Genomic DNA, 22,391 nt, shown 5'->3' with positions numbered 1-22,391 from the left:
AAGACAGATCTCAAAGCTACCAAATCAGTAGGGAGACAGTAATGAAATAACAAGTAAGAGAATCAGATACGTGAAATTTGAGTCAGCATGACCAGTGGCCTTGTGGTAGGAAAAGACTAACTGTGGCAAGGTTCTGGTTGGTTTATTTTTTGCACAAGACAAGCATGAAGAAAAGAAAATGAAGTAATAGGTAAGCCAACTCCACACTATATGAAACAATGAAAAAACCAGGAGTAAACAGGAAATTCAGGCTAAAATGTGACTCAGAAAATAAGCTGCTTGGGAAGCCAAGAAGACCAACTAGTTATCAAATGATTTGATTTCTCAAGAGTAACACCTGTGCATGGAGGGAAAGAAAAAAACAAAAACCAAGCTGAAAAAAATGAAAGGAAAAGGAGTAAGGAAGAGCTAAAGGATCATGAAGTCTGTTATCGAGTAGTCATAAACATCAGCCTCTTCAGGCCAAGTAAGTGGATTTTAATGCCAAAATAAAATCACTGCCAAAACAAAAGCTAAGCTAAGACAGTGCTTCAGGAAGGCAAGCCTCCTGAATGTCTGGTCATTAAGCAAGATTTTCAAAGACTAAAGCTACTGCTACTTCTCCTTCAATCTCCACCCAACCCCAAACCTACTGATTTCAAGAATATAGCATCTTCCGGCCGGGCGCGGTGGCTCACGCCTGTAATCCCAGCACTTTGGGAGGCCGAGGCGGGCAGATCACGAGGTCAGGAGATCGAGACCATCCTGGCTAACACGGTGAAACCCCGTCTCTACTAAAAACACAAAAAATTAGCCGGGCGAGGTGGCGGGCGCCTGTAGTCCCAGCTACTCGGGAGGCTGAGGCAAGAGAATGGCGTGAACCCCAGGGGGCGGAGCCTGCAGTGAGCCGAGATCATGCCACTGCACTCCAGCCTGGGCGACAGCAAGACTCCGTCTCAAAAAAAAAAAAAAAAATATAGCATCTTCCACAAAGGTCTCATGGATAGCATGGGAAAATGTGGGTGGGAGGAAAGTGGAGTGAGCTAAATCCCCAGCAAACTGAACAAAGTGCTCATAATATCCTAGACCCTGTGCTATTCAATATGATTATCAATGACCTGAAGACATGAATGGCAAAGCAGACTTGCAAATAGAATAAACCAATTTGAATAGTACAAAGTGGAAAAGTGACAGCTTTTCACTGATTGTATAATCATTCCCTCTGTACCATCTTCTCCTCTTCTGCCTAGATCAGCATTTCCCAAAATGTGTTCCACAAAACACTGATCCCTGGAAATTAGATCTGAAAAATGGTTTCTCAAGTTTAAAGCATTTGAAAAATTCTGTGTTTTCTTCCTTCTTAGTTGTTGGCACATCAAAGGCTCTGAGAAGTCCTAATCAACAAATTTCTGTCTTGGTTTAACTTAATGTTTCCCGAACATTCGCTCATGAAACACTTTCACACAATAATCATTAATGGAGGATGGCCTAAAGTTTAGGTCCTATACCATGTCCAAATTACCTATGCTAAACAAAAATGATTCAATCCCCTTGAGCTAGCTACTACTGCCTCATCACTCTTCTTCCTCTAACTACCAAACTTATTAAAAAAAAAAAAAAAAAAGCCAACTTGACATTTCCTGCCTCCTGTTTCCTCATCACTCACTCACTTCTTCATCACTCAAAACCTGGCTTCAGCCCCAGTGCTCTGCTGCAAGTCTTCTCATGATACGTGAACAACTGCACAACCAGCAGAACTAATGGCTTCTTTGGGGCTCCTCAATCCCTCTGCAGGGTCACACAGGAATATGCTCATTTGTTGACACTCTCTTCCTTCAGCTTCCACAACACTGCAGTCGACCCATCTCTTTGACTACTGTGATCTTCTTGGGTTCCTCTTTCTCTTTCCAACCCTTAAATTCTCAGGCCAACTCTTACTTCTCCCTTAAGTAAACTACCCACAGTTTGAAGGCCCCTTTCTACTACTATTCTAACTCCAAACCATTTCTTTGACCTCAGATACACGTTTCCAATGAGCTTTCCATTTGTTCATGTTACTTTTCTCCAAGGACTATACGTTCAATACACTCCTACCAAACTCACTAATTACCCCACCAAAGCTTTTTCCTTTTCCCATCTTTCTTGATTCCTACAAATGGGATCACCATTTGGAGGGTGGGGGGAGCAGAGTTAGCCACTTTCTCCTCAGCATGCACACAGCACTTCGAATACACCTCTGTTAAAGTATCTACCACAACGGACTCTTAACTGCTTAACTCTTCACCTAGATTTGAAGCTCCATCAAAAAGCTGTACGAAGACACAGCAGAAACTCAACAAATTTGGGAAAATAGATGAATCCTTTCAATCAACATGATTCAAAACCTTTTTTTTTTTTTTTTTTTTTTGGTAACAGATTCTCTTTGTTGCCCAGGCTGGAATGCAGTGGCACAATCATGGCTCACTGCACCCTCCGCCCTCTAGGTTTAAGTGATTCTCCTGCCTCAGCCTCCCAAGTAGCTGGGACTACAGGCATGCACCACCACAACTGGCTAATTTTTGTATTTTTAGTAGAGACAGGGTTTCACTATGTTGGCCAGGCTGGTCTAGAGCTCCAGACCTCAACTGATCCACCTGCCTCGGCCTCCGAAAGTGCTGGGATTACAGGCATGAGCCACTGTGCCTGGCCTATTCAAAACCTTTGAATCATACCCAACTCATGGCTCATTCATCAAACTCCAATAACATGTACAAAGTTCTCTCGTACTTCTACAAAAGCCCTTGATTCTTCCCATGAACAAGGCCACTATCCTTTCTTCAGATTTAAATGAAACCCCAAACATAAACTACAACTGTCTCCTAACTAGGCAAGAAGTCTCCAGTTTTCCTCTGCCTCCAAGCTACCTCTGCTGCCAGACCAATCTTTCTAAAATGCTACTCTAACCACATTCTCTATCTAACCACTCTAGCCTTGGCTTAGACACCTCCAATGGTTTCCCACCATTTCTAGAAGAGTACAGTTCAAAACCCATAGAAGGTTGTCACTGCCTTCCATGTTTGGATCTTTGCCGTCTTTCCATCCTTATCTCCTTCTACTCCTATGTTCTAGCCTAAGGGTCGGCACACTACAGCCAGTGAACCAAATCCACCCCACTGCCTGTTTTTGTGAAGTCTTATCAGAACTTGGCCATGTTCATTCTTTATGTATTGTCTATGGCTGCTTTTGTGCTACAATGGAAGAATGGAGTAGTTCCAACAGAGACCTTATAGCCTGCAAAGCCCAGAATATTTACTATTTAGCCCTAAGCAGAAAAAAGTGTGCTGACTCTGTTGTAACAGGACAACTGGCTATTCCCTGAAAATGGCCTGTTTCCCACCTGCATTCCTTGTTTCATGCTGTTCCTCCCTCTTGGAAAAACCTTCTCCTGCTTTTTTCCTAAATTGTATGTTGTCTTTAAGACCAGCTCAAACGCCACCTTTTTCACAAAGACTTCCTTGATCCCAGAATTAAGGGTGAGCTTCCCTGTGCTCACAGTGCAATATCTGTACCTCTCCTTCACATTTACCACATTGTGTTTGCTGCTATGATTATTGGTGTAAACAATTTCTGCTTCTATGCTATAAATCAACTACCACAATCATCTGCAACATCCACAGAGCATAACAGCATTTTGCTTTATAAATGTTTGTTGAGTTGAAATGAACCCCCCTACAAGCTCAAATATTGGACTGAAACCAACAAGATAAAATTTCATAGGGAGGTATTTTTATTTTTTATTTTTTGAGACGGAGTTTTGCTCTTCTTGCCCAGGCTGGAGTGCAGTGGCACCATCTTGGCTCATTGCAACCTCCACCTCCAGGGTTCAAGCAATTCCCCTGCCTCAGTCTCCGGAGTAGCTGGGATTACAGGCATCTGCCACCACGCCTGGCTAATTTTTTGTATTTTTAATAGAGACAGGGTTTCATTGTGTTGGCCAGGCTGGTCTCGAACTCCTGACCCCAGGTGATCCACCCGCCTTGGCCTCCCAAAGTGTTGGGATTACAGGCGTGAGCCACCATGTCCGGCCGGGAGATATTTTTAATAAGGCTTACATGCAGGTCTCCATTTTCATTTTTGTCAGATCTGACAGCTGCATACATGAGAATAATCTAGAGCAGGTTTTCTCAATCCCAGCACTATCGCTATTTTGGGCCAGTTCTTTGTTGTAGGGGGCCGTCCTGTGCACTGTAAAACATTTAACAATGTCTTTAACCTCTACCCACTAGATTCCAGTATCGCCTCCACAGTATGACAACACAAAATGTTTCTAGACATTGCCAAACATCTCCTGAGGGCAAAGCTGCCCGCAGTTAAGAAGCACTACTCTAGAAATTTCCAACTATAAGCTAACAGTAAGATGTTGCTGATAAAATATAGACTATATAGTAATTGTAGTACAGTGTCCAGATTAAGAGATAAGAACCATAATGTATTCAGTGCTAGTTGACTCACACTTATGAGACTGCGCTCAACTGCAGATTTTAAAAGGACTTTGGGGCCGGGCGCGGTGGCTCATGCCTGTAATCCCAGCACTATGGGAGGCCAAGGCAGGCAGATCACCTGAGGTCAGGAGTTCGAGATCAGCCTGACCAACATGGAGAAACCCTGTCTCTACTAAAAATACAAAATTGGCTGGGTGTGGTAGCGCATGCCTGTAATCCCAGCTACTTGGGAGGCTGAGGCAGAAGAATCGCTTGAACCTGGGAGGCGGAGGTTGCAGTGAGCCGGGGTCACGCCATTGCACTCCAGCCTGGGCAACAACAGCGAAATTCCGTCTCAAAAAAAGAAGAAAAAAAGGACTTTGGAAAACTGGAATTCATATAATCAAAGGTGACTAGGCTGATGAGAGACTGGGGAAAATGTCACAGAGGGACATTTAAGTAAATGGAGGTGGTTGGCCTATACAAGAGGAAGAAAAATCCATGATCTTCAAATAGCTGATGGACTGTCCTGTGGGAGGAAGTTTACTCAGGAAGGCAGATCTAGAACCAGTGGGCAGCACCTGCAGAAAGGCAGGTTTTGGTTCTATACAAGCAAAAGCTTTCTAACAATGAGAGCTGGCTAAGAAATGTATTGGGTTGAGGTATGAAACACTGTGCTCTTGTTGTTCTGGATGTCTTCAAGCAGAAACAAGATTAACTGATGTCAGAGATGCCATAGGGAGATTTCTGCATAGGGTAGGAGGTGGGACAAGATGGTCTCTCTAAGGCTAGCAAAGGAAAAGTGATATGCCATCAATAAGCCATATGCAATTTCAAGACCTCAACCACAGCAAAAAAGATATTCCTTGCTGAATCATTCACCCTATTTCTGTTTGGTAACATCTTAGTCCTTGGTACTGTAATTACTAGTCACTTTTTTTTTTCTAATTTACCTGTAATAGTTCCTGGATGGGCCGGGCATGGTGGTTCATGCCTGTAATCTCAGCACTTTGGAAGGCCGAGGCAGGTGGATCACCTGAGGTCAAGAGTTCGAGACCAGCCTGACCAACATGGTGAAACCTCATTTCTACTAACAATTCAAAAAATTAGCTGGGCATGGTGGTGCGCGCCTGTAATCCCAGCTACTCAGGAGGCTGAGGCAGGAGAATTGCTAGAACCCAGGAGGCAGAGGTTGCAGTGAGCCAAGATCGTGCCACTGCACTCCAGCTTAGGCAACAAGAGTGAAACTCCATCTCAAAAAAAAAAATAGTTCCTAGATAATGTATATCACTACCTTTAAACCAGAACTTTTATTCTGCTAATAATAACCACGAATATAATTTGTAAAATGCTTTACAGTTTTCAAAGCATCCTGACATGCGTTAGCTTACTCACATTAGCTAAACATGAAAATGAAAACTTATTTTAGATAACCTGCTCTCATTTACTGTCTCTTGCCTGAATTTCCTTTTTCTTTCTTTTTTTTTTTTGAGACTGAGTCTTTCTCCGTCATCCAGGCTGGAGTGCAGTGGCGCGATCTTGGCTCACTGCAACCTCCACCTCCCAGATTCAAGTAATTCCCCTGCCTCAGCTTCCCAAATAGCTGGGATTACAGGCACCCGCCACCATGCGTGGCTAATTTTTCTATTTTCAGTACAGATGGAGTTTCACCATGTTGGCCAGGGTGCTCTTGACCTCAGGTGATCCACCTGCCTTGGCCTCCCAAAGTGCTGGGATTACAGAAAGTGTTGGGATTACAGGCATGAGCCACTGTGCCCAGCCTGAATTTCTTGCTTTCTTTTTTTTCTTTTTTTTTTTTTTTTAGATGGAGTCTCACTCTATCGCCCAGGCTGGAGTACAGTGGCATGATCTTGGCTCACTGCAACCTCTGCCTCCCAGGTCCAAGTGATTCTCCTACCTCAGCCTCCTGAGTAGCTGGGATTACAGCCATGCACCACCACGCCTGGCTAATTTTTGTATTTTTAGCAGAGACGGGGTTTCACCATGTTGGCCAGGCTGTTCTTGAACTCCTGACCTCAAATGATCCACCCGCCTCAGCCTCCCAAAGTGCTGGGATTACAGGCGTGTGCCACTGTGAAATAAAAGTTCATTAAACATTCACTAAGATAATAAAACATATTCCAGCAGATACTCATCTCCAAAACAAATCATTTAAACACAACCAGGAGATAAGCCAAATATAGTTATTTCTTTATCAAATAAGCCAACTCTAGTTATTTCCCTGTAGATAAGCTAAATAGTTATTTTAGCACCAGAAACATGGGCCTACTTAAGTGAAATTTCTGTTTTATTTATGATTTGGGGAAGGAAATTTGAGAAATTACAATTTCATATTCCCAAATTTCAATGTGGCTATACAAACCAAAAGTTCCAGAAGCAATCACAACAAAACCTGAAGCATATGTTGTTGATAACCAAAACTACTGTAAGTCCTAACCCCACAGACTCCTTTACTCCCCAGCTAAAATTTGCACCAAGAATTTTGTAAGGACTTGCCCCAAAACCAAACTAGGCCCTCACTGACTGCTTTACTTACTTCTTTACGTTTTGTTTCCGGACATTCCGACTGCAGAGTGAGGGTTGCACCTTCAATATTTCTTGGCATGGGTGTGGAACCAGGGTTTATTGTCAAATGAATCTGATCTGGTGAGATAATGTGCTGCACATAACCCTGGGACATTGCTTCATGATCTATCAGGTGAAAGCCCTCTTCACCCCCTACTAGAAAAGGCAAGTGTTCTCCGCACTGTCCATCGTCATCTTCATCCTCCAAAGTGCCAGGGTCCTGCTCAATAAGAACAGTGGTCCTATCATAAACAGTTCCAGATGAGGAAGGCACCAGTCCGTTTTTATCCACAAACCTGAGCATTTTATCATCGGGGGTCAGCTCATCTTCCTCTGCCTCAAAGTAGATGATGTTGTTGTCTGGACTGTGTTCCCCCATGGTTCAGTTGTGCTCAGCCCAATTGTGAGAAATGAAAACGTAACGACTTGTCTGCAACAGAACAAAGCCAGAGTTAGAGTCATACCACAAGACCCACGGACCTCCCCAGCAACCACAAGGCTCATTTTCCCTCTCATTTAAAAAGCAAGCCAAAGCAAATGAAAAACCATCCTGGGGAATAATTTTTTTTTTTACTTTAACTTTAAAACCATCAAGTCATTTTTAAAGAAAAGCAATGCTGGCTGGGCGTGGTGGCTCACGCCTGTAATCCCAGCACTTTGGGAGGCTGAGATGGGAGGATCGCTTGAGGCCAGGAGTTTGAGATCAGCCTGGTCAACATAGTGAGACCCCCATCTCTAACAAAAAAAAAAAAGAAAAGAAAAAGAAAGAAAAGCAATGCTTTTCAAAAACTGAATAAGTTCATAAGACCTTCTGAATACGCCTGTCAAACAATTTGAAACTTGGTCAAAATATTTAAAGGGGACAAAAGAGCAAACAGAACAGTAGCTGCTTAAAGGCTGAGTTGCTACAAATCTTAAGGGAAACTCCACTCAAATATCCTCCAAATCAGACCACGAGGCAGTAAATGGTTTCATGCAGTTTATGGTAGAAGGAGCAAGGCTTTGGAGGCAGAGTCATCTACCTACAAATCCTGTCTTTGCCTTTTACTACATGGGTAACTTTTCTGTGGCTCATTTTTCTTATGTGCAAGGTGGGACTAGTAATTCCTGTTCTCTCAAAGTTTTTATAAGAAATAAAAGAGGCAACATATGTAAAGCACAATGTTTGGTAAACAGTAGAGGAACAAGTGTGAATTCCTTCCCCTCTACCTAGAACAGATGTTTCAACCTTCTGCGTGGAAGGGCTAATCCTCAATCAGGCACAAACAACGAAGATCACTGTATCTATTTATGTCCTAAAACAATATGGTGTCAACAAGAAGTTATGGTTCTGTAGTGGGCTCTCGTCCCTGAATCAATTGAGTCTTATTATTTTTGTTTCTACAGCCCCTAGCATAGTACACTGATACTATGATAAGAGTTCAGGAAACGTCAGCTAAATGAATGAAAGATATGCCTACATACTCTCTTGTGAAGATATACTATCTTGGGAAGATACATTCTCTTGAGAAAAATACCACATTTGAAGCTTTCATGTTCTGGAATAGTGATTCTTCCTTCATCTGCAAACACAGGCTCTACAAATGTGGGTTTGGCAGGCAGAACAGAGAATTTTAAAATAATCAGCACATCCCTTTTAGTTTTCAGTCTGGCTTTGCACTTTCTTTCTCTTCTACTCTGGGTTAAAAAGTGAGCATTTACTTAGTGGGATGGCTAGACAGTTACCAGAGACAGGCCAAAGGATTGGATCCGGGAGGTACCGGCCCGACCCCTAGCTCTGGCTTACGCAACCCCACAGATGTACATTTCGCTGCATCTGAGAAGAGAGAGAAGAGCACCGAGGGCCCCAGTGGGCTGCCCCGGCACCCTCGGCGGCAACGCGGAGACCAACTGTCCGGAACAAACAAGACCAGGAGGTTTGAAGGTAGCCAACGAGGAGTGCGAACAGAGCCCCCTTGAGAGAAGGCTGGGAAAAGGAACCTGTCTGGGATAGCCCCCAGCACAGGGCTACACAGAAAAATCCGAAGACAAGCTGGGGGGTCTCCAAGCACGGAAGAGAGGGGCAGGGTCCGAGTCTCCATGGAAACAGGGAAGGGGGGCTGGATACCCATCCCCATGGAAACGGAGAAGGGGTGGGGTCCCTATGGTGACCAGACTGAGGTCTCTTTTGGGAAATGCTTCAGGAGGGAGCCTAAGTCCCGCGCCTCCCGGTAAATCCCAAGCCCAGGCCGAGTCTAGTTTCGCCTTTTACCTCCGCGGCTCCCGGCAACGGCGGCAGCAGCAGCTTCTCCCCTCCCCAGCGGCACCATGATTGCCCCCACCTTCCCCTAACGTCACTTCCGCTTCCTCTTTCCGGGGGAAGGAGGGGACAGTGGATCCGCCCCTCCCTGGCGCCTCTGATTGGCTCAGGTTGTCAGGGGGCTGAGCTGCAGCCTCCAATTGGCGAGCGGGAGGGGCGGGGCGGGGCACCGGGGGGAAGGCGCCCAGGAGGTGAGTTTATCCGCGTGGGGAAGCGCCTGGGGTGGCCACGCGCGGCCCGCAGGGTGTCGCCCTCGCGGCACCGGAGTCAAGGAGAAGGGAACGAATCCCCAAGGAAGAATCCGAAATGTCCTCAGCCAGGTTTGCGCTGACCGCCCTCGCCCTGGCAGCTAAGCCGCAGCGGGAAGGACCACAGTTGGCAGTCAGAACCCTGGCTCCAACCCGCCAGGGGAGCCTGCACGGCCGCGACGTTCCCCGGTTTCTCCTGCCGGGGCCCCGGCCTTCCCTTCAGCACCCATCAAAGTTAACACAGGCAGGAGGCCCAGAAAGGAAGACAAGACCCCAAAGGCAGAACTAAGAGTATTCTAAGCCCAGCTGGAGAGGACGCCGCCTCCTCTTCCCCTTCTCACGCGCTTGCCTAGGACCGCCAGCTCCCTTCTCACGCGCTTGCCGAGGACGTCCAGCTGCCTTCTCACACTCTTGCCCAGGCTGGAGGTCCCAACTTTCTTCCCCTGCAAGAGGACGCGGCTACGGCGGGACTCATGCCCGGGCCAGTTAGCGCCACCTACCGGCCACTCCCTTCCTTTCGCCGTTCACATTGTCCTGCTGGCCCGTGTCTTAAACCCATTTTACAGTGCCCAAAAGTAGTGGGCATTCGTACCCAGCAAGCGATTCTGCCTTCGTTATGCCCCTGTCCTTTCCAAATGCCTGGAGGATCTAGCTGTTAGATCCTCCCAGCTGCCACTGCTTGTTTTAACCATAAGCTGCTTCTCTCGAATATTCAGATGGGACAACTCCAAAGACCAGATGAGGGGTCAAGGGGTTCAGGCCAGTGCCATAACCATTTCTTGCTGGAAGTATGTGAATAGTGACTGGTACCCACCAGACTTCCAGGAATATGTCTCTTTGGCCCCAGGGCTTGAGCCACAAAGTCCAGCTGCAGCGAACTGCCATCTCTTAAGACATAAAAACATACACAACCGCCACTGTTAAAAATACATTTATCATTAAAATATATTACACATGGAGACAGGATGCATCATATACAGTTTGGAAGACTTGCTGGCCCAGAAAATCCCACTTGTTTCACCGAACACTCATTTTTTCAGTGATTTTACATTTTATTTTTAGAGACGGGGTCTCCCTCTCTCACCCGGGCTGGCGTACAGTGATGAGATCATAGGTCACTGCAGCCTCAAACTCCTGTGCTCAAGTGAGCCACCCACGTCAGCCTCCCAAGTAACTGGGACCACAGGCATGCATCACCACGCCCAGCTAATTTTTTTAAAATGTTTTTGTAGAGAGGGGTTCTCCCTGTGTTGCCCAGCCTGGTCCCAAACTCCTGGTCTCAAGTGATCCTCCCACCTCAGTCTCCCAAAGTGCCGAGATTACAGGCGTGAGCCACTGTGCCTGGTCATTTTAATTTTAAAATGCCTGTATTGCCCTCAGAGGCTGAGCAACCAGCCTCAGAGTTATCGAGCCATTATCTGGGCAGGAACGGGAGTAGAGTTTGCATATGCATATACACATCCTCAGATGGAGCACTGAAAGCATCTGAGGTGGCTGTAGCCTGTTTTATCCAGCAGCTTCTGCCTGCATTCTCGCCATCCAACTCATTGGCCTTTCAGGACTTTCCATCAAATATCTGATCATGGGGATCTCAGCCCAGACTGACTATGCCCTGGAGGTAGGGTGAGTGAGTACAAGTACAGTTATTTAAAAACATTTTAGGCCAGGCGTGGTGGTTCATGCCTGTAATCCCAGCACTTTGGGAGGCCGAGGCAGGTGGATCACCTGAGGCTAGGCATTCGAGACCAGCCTGGCCAACATGGTGAAACCCTGTCTCTACTAAAAACACAAAAAAATTAGCCAGGCGTGGTGGCGGACGCCTATAATCCCAGCTACTCGAGAGGCTGAGGCAGGAGAATTGCTTGAACCAGGGAGGCAGAGGTTGCAGTGAGCCAAGACCACGCCAGTGCACTCCAGCCTGGGCAACAAGAGTGAAACTCCGTCTCAAAAAAAAAAAAAAAGGCCAGGTGTGGTGGCTCACACCTGTAATCCTAGCACTTGGGGAGGCCGAGGCAGGCGGACTGCCTGAGTTCAGGAGTTTTAGAACAGCCTGGTCAACAGGGTGAAACCCCGTCTCTACTAAAATGCAAAAAATTAGCTGGGCGTGGCAGTGTGTGCCTGTAGTCCCAGCTACTTGGGAGGCTGAGGCAGGATAATTGCTTGCACCCGGGAGGCAGAGGTTGCAGTGAGCCAAGATCGTGCCACTGCACTCCACCCTGGGCAACAGAGGAGACTCCGTCTCAAAAAAAAAAAAAAAAAAAAAAAATCAATCTGTGTTAAATAACTAAAGTTGAAAATTGTATGTCAGTTTTATTATGGTGGATTTTCTCCCGTGTCTTCACGACTCAGCACTGAGTGTGCTAACCAATGGTGGGCTTAGTCGGGGTACTAGGCTCAGGAAATAGCTGCCATTCTTGCTACCAAGTGGCCTCACATAATTATCTTAAGGCAGCTCTTGAGCTGAAACAGGTGGAGCTGGTAATTGGCAGCCTCAAGTAAAATAGGAGAGATAGAGAGGCTCAGAGTGGGTTGCAGAGGAACTGGTGAATAAATTCTTGAGCCTTCTTCTTCTCTGTCATATCAAGCTTCTGGTGACCAGCTGGGTTTCGAAGCAATAAGCTGCCAAATATGCTAGCTGCAAGAAAAAACACAGAAAAGAAATGATTCAGCAAAAGAAGGTACTAAAGACACACATCACTTAACGACAGGGATATGTTCTGAGAAATGTGTCATTAGGTGATTTCATCATTGTGCAAACATCATAGAGTGTACTTAAACTTTCACAAACTTGTACTTACACAATTCTAGATGGTATAGTCTATTGCTCCTAAGCTCCTGTACAGCATGTTACTATACTGAATACTACAGGCAATTGTAACACAGTGCTAAGTATTTGTGCATCCAAATATATCTAAACATAGGAAAGGCACATCAAAAATACGGTAATATGAGCCGGGTATGGTGGCTCACACCTATAATCCCAGCACTTTGGGAAGCCTAAGCGGGCAGATCACTAGAGGCCAGGAGTTCAAGACCAGCTAGGCCAACATGGTAAAGCCCCATCTCTACTAAAAATAACAAAAATTAGCCTGTCCCTGCCAGTGGGCTTTCCAAGGGGAATGGTGCTGTGTCAGAGATGGCTGAGGTTGGGGGGTTGTGGGGGAGGCGGCCCTGCTTGGTGTCCTGCCTCTCTGGTTCCTGCCTCCTCCCCCAACCACCCCGTGTCCCCAGTGGGGGCTCATCCCCAGGATGCGATGAGGTCCATGAGCGTGGTAGGGATGGTTGAGGCACGGGCGTTGGAGGGTGTGGCCCGGTGGCCCCTGTCCAAGGGGTGGCTGTGAGGGCCTGGGTGACCATCTGGCTCCCAGCCCTCTCCCATCCTGCAGTGGGGAGGGTCACTGCCCTTAAAAAAAAAAAAAAAAAAAAAAAAAAAAGGCAGGGCGCGGTGGCTCAGGCCTGTAATCCCAGCACTTTGGGAGGCCAAGGTGGGTGGAATCACGAGGTCAAGAGATGGAGACCATCCTGGCCAACATGGTGAAACCCTGCCTCTAATAAAAATACAAAAATTAGCTGGGCGTGGTGGTGAGCACCTGTAGTCCCAGCTACTCAGGAGACTGAGGCAGGAGAATTGCTTGAACCCGGGAGGCGGAGGATGCTTTAAAAGATCTTTCTGCTTTAAAAGATCTTTGCCCAGAGCTTGATATTTTAATTCTACTGCAAGGGATCTGGGACCCTTCTCAACCTCATTTCTCATTATGAGTCTCTCAGTTTGCAGAAATGCTTTCCATAGACATTTGGCTGCTTACCTAGAATATTCTCATCCAAATGATTTTTTGCTGAATTTTTCAGCAGTTCTTGCAAAAACGCCATCAAGTAGTGGAAGACATTTTTGTGGAATGTGGGGAGAGTAGAAATGACCTGAAAGAGGAAGAACTGGGATTTGTCTTTTGTTCACTGAATCATTTCTCAAGTGCCTACTATAGTCCAAGAACTGTATACACGATCCAAGTGCACAAGAAAGACTGTGCACAGAAAACTGGTTGCTTACCACTTGGCATAAGTATCAAAAGAGAGGTACGGGTCAAATGCAACATGAATTTAGAAGTCAAACTTTTAACTACATGTTCCTATAAGACGGAAGGAAATAAGACATTTTAGTTGGGTCTTGAATGTAAGACAAAATTGGACTTACAGAGGTAAGAACTGGGGTTAGAGCAAAGAAAGTATAAAAAAGGGCAGGAGAAGGGAAATAGTGAGGTAAGTAAAGAGAACACTTTATGAGAAGTCAATTTTGGCAGGAGCATAACTAGAAGGGTTGATCAGGCCCTGATCAATGAGTACTCCAGCTATCTGCATATCAGAATCAGTTTGGAAGTTTGAATAGATTCCAAAAGTGATTATTGGCTCAGCGGCTCATGCCTGTAATCCCAGCACTTTGGGAGGCCGAAGAGGGTGGATCACCTGAGGTCAGGAGTTCAAGACCAACCTGTCCAATATGGTGAAACCCCATCTCTACTAAAAATACAAAAATTAGCCAGGCATGGTGGTGCACGCCTGTAATCTCAGCTACTCAGGAGGCTGGGGCAGGAGAATCACTTGAACCTGGGAGGCAGAGATTACAGTGACTGAGATCGCGCCAATGCACTCCAGCCTGGGTGACACAGCAAGACTCCATCTCAAAAAAAAAAAAAAAAGTGATTGTGATTCAGTAGATTTGGGGTGTGGCTTTAGAATCTCTATTATTGGCAAGTTTTCTAGATTATTCTGCCAAGGCCTGTTGTATGTGTGAACCACCAAGCTAGATCATAGAAAGTCTTCAATATTTAAGAAAATCAGTAATTGGCAATAGAGAGCCAAGTATGGTTTTTGACCAACAGTCACATGACAATAGCTTTAGAATACACAATCTGATGGCAGTGTGCAAAAAAAATCAGCAGAAGAAGATCGTGAATGCAGGGCACTGGACCAAGCTAAGTACAGTGAGAATGGAAGAGAGAGAATGGGTGATAGATCAACGAGACTGGGCACGTGGGAGGCAAGGAGAGGGTGGAGTCAGAAATGACTCAGGTTTCGGGGTTGACTCACTGGAATTAAGGGTGATGCCATTAAAAGAAACAAAGACATAAGAGAAAGAACAGGTTTGAGAAGGAAAGATAAGGTGTTCAGTTTCTGAGATGCTACACTTGAGGAACTGTGTCCACTCTGTTCCCTTAGCCCCATGGGGTCTGGGGCTAACCACATGCTGCTCAATGCTTCCTCTCACCTGTTTGCTTGCTGTGTAGTTGCCAGAACACTCCAAGCAGTTATGGTAGGTGCTGTAACAGATGACAGGCTCTGGAAGGCTCTCCAGGAAAAGCAGCAGGGCTTCAGCTACAGAATGATTGCTGGCAGCTTTTGGCCCCATTGTTAAGGAACCAATAATGCTGCTGTCCATGGTTACGAAAAGGCCCAGGAGCAAGCACATGCCAGAAGTGCTGCCTGCCCTGTCAGGCTCTCTGCTCAGGGCTAGGATGCCAGCCTAACTTCTCGAAGGGACCACACTGTTTGTCAGGTGAGCCAGGCCCTCCTGAGTTCCTGCTCTATTGGTTGCTTAAAGTTGTAAATTCTTAGCCTGGGCAACATGGCGAAACCCTTCCTCTACGAAAAGTTCAAAAATTAGCCAGGTGTGGTAGTATGCACCTGTGGTCCCAGCTACTCAGGAGGCTGAGGTGGGAGGATCGCTTGAGCCCAGGAGGTAAAGGCTGCAGTGATCTGAGATCACACTACTGCACTCCAGCCTGGGTGATAGAGATGGACCGTTTCAAAAAATAAATAAATAAATAAATAAAGTTGTAAGTCTTCTCTATGCAAACTTTAAGTAAAACATGGTAGCTGAGGATACAATATCAGATTTTGAGCCGTAAAATACTTTCCTTTTTCTCACCCCCTCACTCATATTCTCTCTCTCTCTCTCTCACACACACACACACACACACACACACACACACACACACAGCTGAATGTCTGAAGGATACAGAGGTTATCAATCATTCCAGTATCCAAGCAGTCCCTGATATGTTCAAATTCTGACCTCAGGCCTGGTTGCTGAAACAGATCTTCCTGCAAAAGGGAAGACAGTAACAAAACAATTATTTTCTCAGAAAATCATCAATGATTTCCTGACCTGGCAATATCAATAGCAGAATGCAAAAAGGAGCAGTGTGGTGAGGCCTCTGAATCACCTGACAGATAATCTGATTTAGGCTGATGTGGCGAATTCATCTTGCAGGCCTTCCCTGGCATGTTTCTACAATACGTCTTCAGGCATCTACTATAAACCTATGGGTAGGGCACACGTCACACAAGAAGATCCAACGTTGGAGAAAATGTAAAAGCAGCTATGTTTCCTGCAGTAGTATAGAGGGATTACCCAGGGGAAAAAAAATGAAGAAAATATACAGTGCATAAGAGCATAAGAGAATGCTAACAAGGCACCTTAATGCTTTGGGCAAATAAAATTATGGCAGCCGTCAGGCGTGTTGGCTCACGCCTGTAATCCCAGGACTTTGGGAGGCAGAGGCGGGTGGATCACGAGGTCAGGAGATTGAGACCATCCTGGCCAACATGGTGAAACCCTGTCTTTAAAAAGACAAAAATTAGCTGGGCTTGGTGGTACATGCCTGTAATCTCAGCTACTCGGGAGGCTGAGGCAGGAGAATTGCTAGAGCCCGGGAGGCGGAGGTTGCAGTGAGCCAAGATGGTGAACTGCACCCCAGCTTGAGTACCCTTGCTCTGGTGACAGAGCGAGACTCCATCTCAATAAAAACAGATTATGGCAGCAAAGCTATTTCCATTAGCTCATGATACTTTATGTTCATTTGTTTTACAAAATGACTTAACACCATATAACTGTATTAATGATAATATTATATGTATTGCTCAAAAGTTCCATTTGAAAGGAGTGCTACAGAGAAGGTAGAATAGTACAGCACTGAAGAATATGACTTCTCTAGCCAGATTAACTGTATTCAAATTCCACCTCTGCCCATTTATCAGCTTTGGGACCTTAACCAAGTTATTCACCTTTCCAGGAATCTGTTTCCTCATCTGAGAACTACTGTGAAAACTAGAGGCAATGCTGTAAAAAACACTTAGAAAATAGTGCTTGGTACACTGCAACTTTCAATAAATGTGAGGGGAAGAAAAGTGAAAATGGAATATCATCAGAATGTATATTTAAAAAAAAAAAGGATGTTGCTCTGAAGTGGTAAAGTGGGCTTGTAGTTTGTATAGGTCTCCCTGAAACCTACATAAACAGGTCAGTGAAACTAACCAATCGGATTAGTGAAGGCTGCCCTAGTCACTCTAGAAATCAGGCCTCCAAATCTGTGGCCCAGGGGTTGCATCTGGTCCCCTGCCTCTGCTTGGTTTATCAACAAGTTGGCCCCACCCATTCCCAGAAGCTGGTGAGAGTTCCTGAAGGAGAGCGATGACATCCTGAGAGGCCTCCAGGCAGCTTTCTGGTTGGGAGACCCCAGAGGCCATGGGAAGGAACATGCTGTGCTGTGCTGGGATGGCTTTCCTATGCAACGCTACTTCCCTTGGGGGTAATCAGGTACTACACGTAATAGCAGGGCCTCTGGCAGGGCGCGGTGGCTCATGCCTGTCATCCCAGCACTTTGGGAGGCCAAGGCAGGCAGATCACCTGAGGTCAGGAGTTGCAAGACCAGCCTGGCCAACATGGTGAAACCCCATCTCTACAAAAATACAAAAATTAGCCAGGCATGATGGCGGGTGCCTGTAATCCCAGCTACTTGGGAGACTGAGGCGGGAGAATCACTTGAACCCGGGAGGCGGAGGTTGCAGTGAGCCAAGATCGCACCATTGCACTCTAGCCTGGGCAACAGAATAAGACTCTGTCTCAAAAAAAAAAAAATACCAGGGTCTCCCAGGAGTGTGAAACATGGCATACTATCTATCCTTCCTCCCCTCCCTGGGTGAAGAACAGTTCTCCACAGGTTCCTTACACAAAAAGTTCTTGGGGCTGATGGTCCTCAAGGCAGCCTGGCCTCAATCAGGTCTGAATGCTTAAACACAACCTACCTGCTGGACAGCATTACGGTACAGGTAATCAACCATCATCCAGAGCTCTTTGGGGATTTCCATGGGGCTCTCCAACTGGCTCCCATCATCTCCAGTCCATATTGGCATCAGAGTCTGGAAAGCAATCAAGATCATGACAGAACTTCTGCCAGGCTGGCTCCAGGAAAATGCATCATGGCATGGGGACGGCAAACCCATGGAAAAAGGAAAACATTCCACTGCCCCTAACCATGCATTCCACAGACAGAAATGAAATCAGGTAGTATGATCAAGGAACAAAAGGTAATTTTTGAGAATCAGGAGAGGGTTATGACAAGCAGTTTCAATGAATCAGGTGAAATATGCACCATCTTTTTAGGAAAAAATCATTCCTACAGCATTTCACTATTAGAACCAGAGAGAAGATGCGGTCTGGTGAGGAAACAGCACAGACTTGGGAGTCCAAAAATCTGAGTTCAAGGCCCAGGTCCACTATTTTGATTTTATTTTTATTTTTATTTTTTTGAGACAGTCTCACTCTGTCACCCAGGCTGGAGTGCAATGGCATGATCTCGGCTCACTGCAACCTCTACCTCCCAGGTTCAAGCAATTCTCCTGTCTCATCCTCCCTAGTAGCTGGGATTACAGGCGTGTGCCATCACGCCCGGCTAATTTTTTGTATTTTAGTAGAGATGGGGTTTCACCATGTTGCCCAGGCTGGTCTCAAACTCCTGAGCTCAAGCAATCCACCCACCTCGGCCTCCCAAAGTGCTAGGATTACAGGCGTGAGCCACCATGCCTGGCCCGATTTTTTTTTTAATTAATTGATTTTTTTTTTTAATTTTGAGGTGGGGTCTCACTATGTTGCCCAGGCTGGTCTTGAACACTTGGACTCAAGTGATCTACCCATCTCAGCCTCCCAAAGGGCTGAGATTACAGGCATGAGCCACCATACCAAGCCTCCAGGTCCACTGTTTTTATTTATTTATTTGAGATGGAGTCTTGCTCTGTCGCCCAGGCTCAGTGCAGTGGTGCGATCTCGGCTCACTGCAACCTCCGCCTCCCGGGTTCAAGCGATTCTCCTGCCTCAGCCTCCTGAGCAGCTGGGAATACAGGCGCCCACCACCGCACCCAGCTAATTTCTTTATTTTTAGTAGAGACGGGGGTTTCACCATCTTGGCCAGGCTGGTCTCGAACTCCTGACCTCGTGATCCACCCGCCTCAGCCTCCCAAAGTTCTGGGATTACAGGCATGAACCATTAAGCCCAGCCTCCAGGTCCACTGTTAACTCACCATATGACCTGTGACAAATCACTCTCCTTGATTGGGCCCCTGTTTTCATCTACATGATGAAGAAGAGGGAGTTCAAGACTCCCTAAATTTAAAAATGCACTAGAAAAAAAGCATACATATTACCATAGGTCTGCTCCAAATTAGTTCCCTTGTATTAGAATTGTCTCCATAGAAACCTTTTAGATTGCAGCAAATTTAGTTTAGGATGATAACCTACCGATGATGATTTAAAAAAAAAACAAAAGAATAATATCATTGACCTACCAATGATGATTTAAAAAAAAAACAAAAGAATAATATCATTGACTATGGAACTTTCATTATTTTAGAATTCATGGCTGAGTTTGTCTTCTTTTATTTTTAGAGACAGTGTCTTGCGCTATCGCTCAGGTACTACAGACTTGAACTCCCAGGCTCCCTCCCACCTTGGCTTCCCAAGTAGCTAGGACTACAAGTGCACACCCCCATACCCAGCTCATTTCTTAATTTTTTTGTAGAGATGGAGTCTCATTACGTTGAGCAGGCTGGTCTCAAAGTCCTGGCGTAAAACATTTCTCCTGCCTTGGCCTCCCAGAGTGCTAGGATTACAGTCGTGAATCACTGTGTCCAACCCATGGCTGAGTTTTTCTAATGTACTGCTACAAACTGAATGTGTATGTCCCCCTCAAATACGTACGTTGAAACCTAATCCCTCATGTGATGGTACTAGGAGGTAGGGCCTTTGGGAGATGGTTAGGTCATAAGGGCTCGCCCTGATGAATGGGATTAGTGGCCCTAAACAAGACACCTCAGAGACCTCCCTCCCCTCTTCTGCCATGTAAGAACACAGTGAGAAGATGGCCCTCTATGAACCAGGAGGTAGGCCTTCACCAGCCACCAAATCTGGCAGTGCCTCGATCTTGGACTTCTCAGTCTCCAGAACTGTGAGAAATAAATTTCTGTTGTTGATAAACCACCCAGTCTATGGGATACTGTTATAGCAGCCCAAACAAACAAAGATACATACTATAAGTGAAATACTGAAAAACATGGTCACAGCATTTTGTAGCTTTTCTTTCCTATCAAGAAGTGGAGTTAGGCAGGGCATAGTGGCTCATGCCTGTAATCCCAACACTTGGTGAGGCCGAGGTGGGTGGATCAGCTAAGGTCAGGAGTTCGAGACCAGCCTGGCCAACATGGCAAAACCCCGTCTCTACTAAAAATATTAAAAAATTAGCTGGGCATGGTGGCATGCACTTGTAGTCCCAGCTACTGGGGAGGCTGAGGCACAAGAATCGCTTGCAACCCGGATGGCGGAGGTTGCAGTGAGCCGAGATCGTGCCACTGCACTCCAACCTGGGTGACAGAGTAAGACTGTCTCAAAAAAAAAAAAAAAAAAAAAAAAAAAGGCTGGGTGCAGTGGCTCATGCCTGTAATCCCAACACTTTGGGAAGCCAGGGTGGGCAGATCACCTGAGGTCAGGAATTTGAGACCAGCCTGGCCAACATGGCGAAACCCTGTCTCTACAGAAAATACAAAAATTAGCCGGGTATGGTGGCGGGCACCTGTAATGCCAGCTACTTGGGAGGCTGAGGCAGGAGAATCGTTTGAACCCGGGAGGCAGAGGTTGCAGTAAGCCACGATCATGCCACTGCACTCCAGCCTGGTGGACAGAGTGAGACTCTGACTCAAAAGAAAACAAAACAAAACAAAAAAAGGCCAGGCGTGGTGGCTTATACCTACAATCCCAACACTTTGGAAAGCTGAGGCAGGCAGATCACTTGAGGTCAGGAGTTCAAGACCAGCCCGGCCAACATGGTGAAACTCCCTTTCTATTAAAAATACAAAAATTGGCTGGGTGCAGTGGCTCACGCCTGTAATCCTAGCACTTTGGGAGGCTGAGGTGGGCGGATCACCTGAGGTCAGGAGTTCAAGACCAGCCTGGCCAATGTGGTGAAATCCCGTCTCTACTAAAATACCAAAATTAGCTGGGCATGATGGCGGGTGCCTGTAATCTTAGCTACTCGGGAGGCTGAGATGGGAGAACTGATTGAACCCAGGAGACGGTGGTTGCAGTGAGCCAAGATGTGCCACTACATTCCAACCTGGGCAGCTGAGTGAGACTCCGTCTCAAAAAAAAAAAAAAAAAATTAGCTGGGCGTGGTGGTGTGCATGCCTGTAGTCCCAGCTACTGGGGTGGCACAGGCAGGAGAATCACTTGAGCCCAGGAGGTAGAAGTTGCAGTGAGCTGAGATTGAGCCACTGCACTCCAGCCTGGACAACAGAGTGAGACTCCATCTCGAGAAAAAAAAAAAAAAAGCCAGGCGTGGTGGCTCATGCCTGTAATCCCAGCACTTTCGGAGGCCGAGACAGGTGGATCACCTGAGGTTGGGAGTTCGAGACCAGCCTGACCAACGTGGAGAAACCCCGTCTCTACTAAAAACACACAAAATATTAGCCAGGCGTGGTGGCGCATGCCTGTAGTCCCAGCTACTCAGGAGGCTGAGGCAGAAGAATCGCTTGAACCCGGCAGGCAGAGGTTACGGTGAGCCAAGATCACGTCATTGCACTCCAGCCTGGGCAACAAGAGTGAAACTCCGTCTCAAAAAAAAAAAGAAGTGGGGTCTTTCTCCACTCATAGAATCTAGTCTGGCTTCACAACTTGCTCTACCAATAAAACATGGCAGAAGTGGCCTTGTATGCATTTTGGAGCCTATGCTACAAAAGGCCTTACAGTTCTTCTCTCATGTTCTTGCCACTACCTACAGAAGCCTGAGCTAGCCTTCTGAATGATGAGTCCATGTGGTGAGTGAAACTCAGAGAAAAGCTAACACCAAGACATGTGAGAGAGGCCATCTGGAGCCCTCCGGCCATCACAGCTGCCATCTGATTATAACCACACAAATGGGGCTAGATGAGACAAGCAGAAGACCCACATGGGAAACCCACAGAATCATGAGAAGCAATAACTCGGTGTTAAAAACTACTAAAATTTCAGGATGGTTTGTAGCACAGCAATATACAGCTGATACACTAAGCAAGCTCTAGGAAGCTGAAGAGTTTCTAAGTCCTTAGGAAGGTAGGCATAGGAATATCTTGTTTGACTGGCTTGCCTGCTACAAAGTTCTAGATGTTTCTTTGTGGCATATTACTCACCAGCTCACTAATAGTTTCAAGTGGTAGGTCCAAGATTGGCTCTCTCATGTAACACAGTGTATGAATGGGAGACCCAAAACAGCTGGGCAGGTAGTTCCCAGACACAGACAAAAAGTAATCCTTTCCCCTGTCCAAGTGCAGAACCAGAATGTCCTCAATTTTGTCTTCACCCGCGTTGAGCTTTGTAGCTGTTGTCTTATTTACGAAGAGCTCCAAGTCAATCTCAATGTCAGAATCTGCAGAGAAATTTTAAAAATAATGTTGGCCAGGGGCAGGCCAAGAGGAAAGGGGAAAGAAGGTAGGAGGGAAGAGGGGAAGGCATAAAGGGTT

General features: G+C 46.2%; 2 protein-coding genes and 1 long non-coding RNA gene across 11 annotated transcripts in view; 1 reads left to right on the top strand and 2 right to left on the bottom strand.

The window, feature by feature from the left end:
• The window catches only part of MTF1 (metal regulatory transcription factor 1), a 50,591-nt gene extending 41,106 nt beyond the window's left edge, over positions 1-9,485 (bottom strand). Inside the window, exons 1-2 of one of the 2 annotated variants that reach the window (XM_002811022.6) lie at positions 9,277-9,485; positions 6,997-7,455 (exon numbers count right to left, since the gene is read on the bottom strand). In XM_002811022.6, coding sequence (XP_002811068.2) covers positions 6,997-7,404 — 408 coding nt within the window. In that variant the 5' untranslated portion in view covers positions 7,405-7,455; positions 9,277-9,485. The remainder of the gene's footprint in view (positions 1-6,996; positions 7,456-9,276) is intronic. The other variant, XM_054555077.2, reaches the window with a different exon arrangement.
• A 1,002-nt stretch (positions 9,486-10,487) lies between these two features.
• The window catches only part of INPP5B (inositol polyphosphate-5-phosphatase B), an 82,357-nt gene continuing 70,453 nt past the window's right edge, over positions 10,488-22,391 (bottom strand). For all 5 annotated transcript variants that reach the window (XM_024235693.3, XM_024235694.3, XM_024235695.3 and 2 more), the window contains 6 exons: positions 22,062-22,297; positions 17,655-17,768; positions 15,587-15,671; positions 14,836-14,963; positions 13,379-13,490; positions 10,488-12,207 (listed from right to left, as the gene is read on the bottom strand). In XM_024235693.3, the coding sequence (XP_024091461.2) occupies positions 12,092-12,207; positions 13,379-13,490; positions 14,836-14,963; positions 15,587-15,671; positions 17,655-17,768; positions 22,062-22,297 (791 nt within the window). In that variant the 3' untranslated portion in view covers positions 10,488-12,091. The remainder of the gene's footprint in view (positions 12,208-13,378; positions 13,491-14,835; positions 14,964-15,586; positions 15,672-17,654; positions 17,769-22,061; positions 22,298-22,391) is intronic.
• LOC129059253 (uncharacterized) overlaps positions 14,957-22,391 on the top strand; it is a 49,940-nt gene continuing 42,505 nt past the window's right edge. For all 4 annotated transcript variants that reach the window (XR_008525024.1, XR_008525023.1, XR_008525025.1 and 1 more), the window contains exon 1: positions 14,957-15,123. This is a non-coding gene — a long non-coding RNA (uncharacterized LOC129059253). The remainder of the gene's footprint in view (positions 15,124-22,391) is intronic.

This window comes from Pongo abelii, chromosome 1, assembly GCF_028885655.2.
Source record: "Pongo abelii isolate AG06213 chromosome 1, NHGRI_mPonAbe1-v2.0_pri, whole genome shotgun sequence".
Classification (NCBI taxonomy): domain Eukaryota; kingdom Metazoa; phylum Chordata; class Mammalia; order Primates; family Hominidae; genus Pongo; species Pongo abelii.
This window is presented reverse-complemented; position numbering and strand designations above follow the sequence as displayed.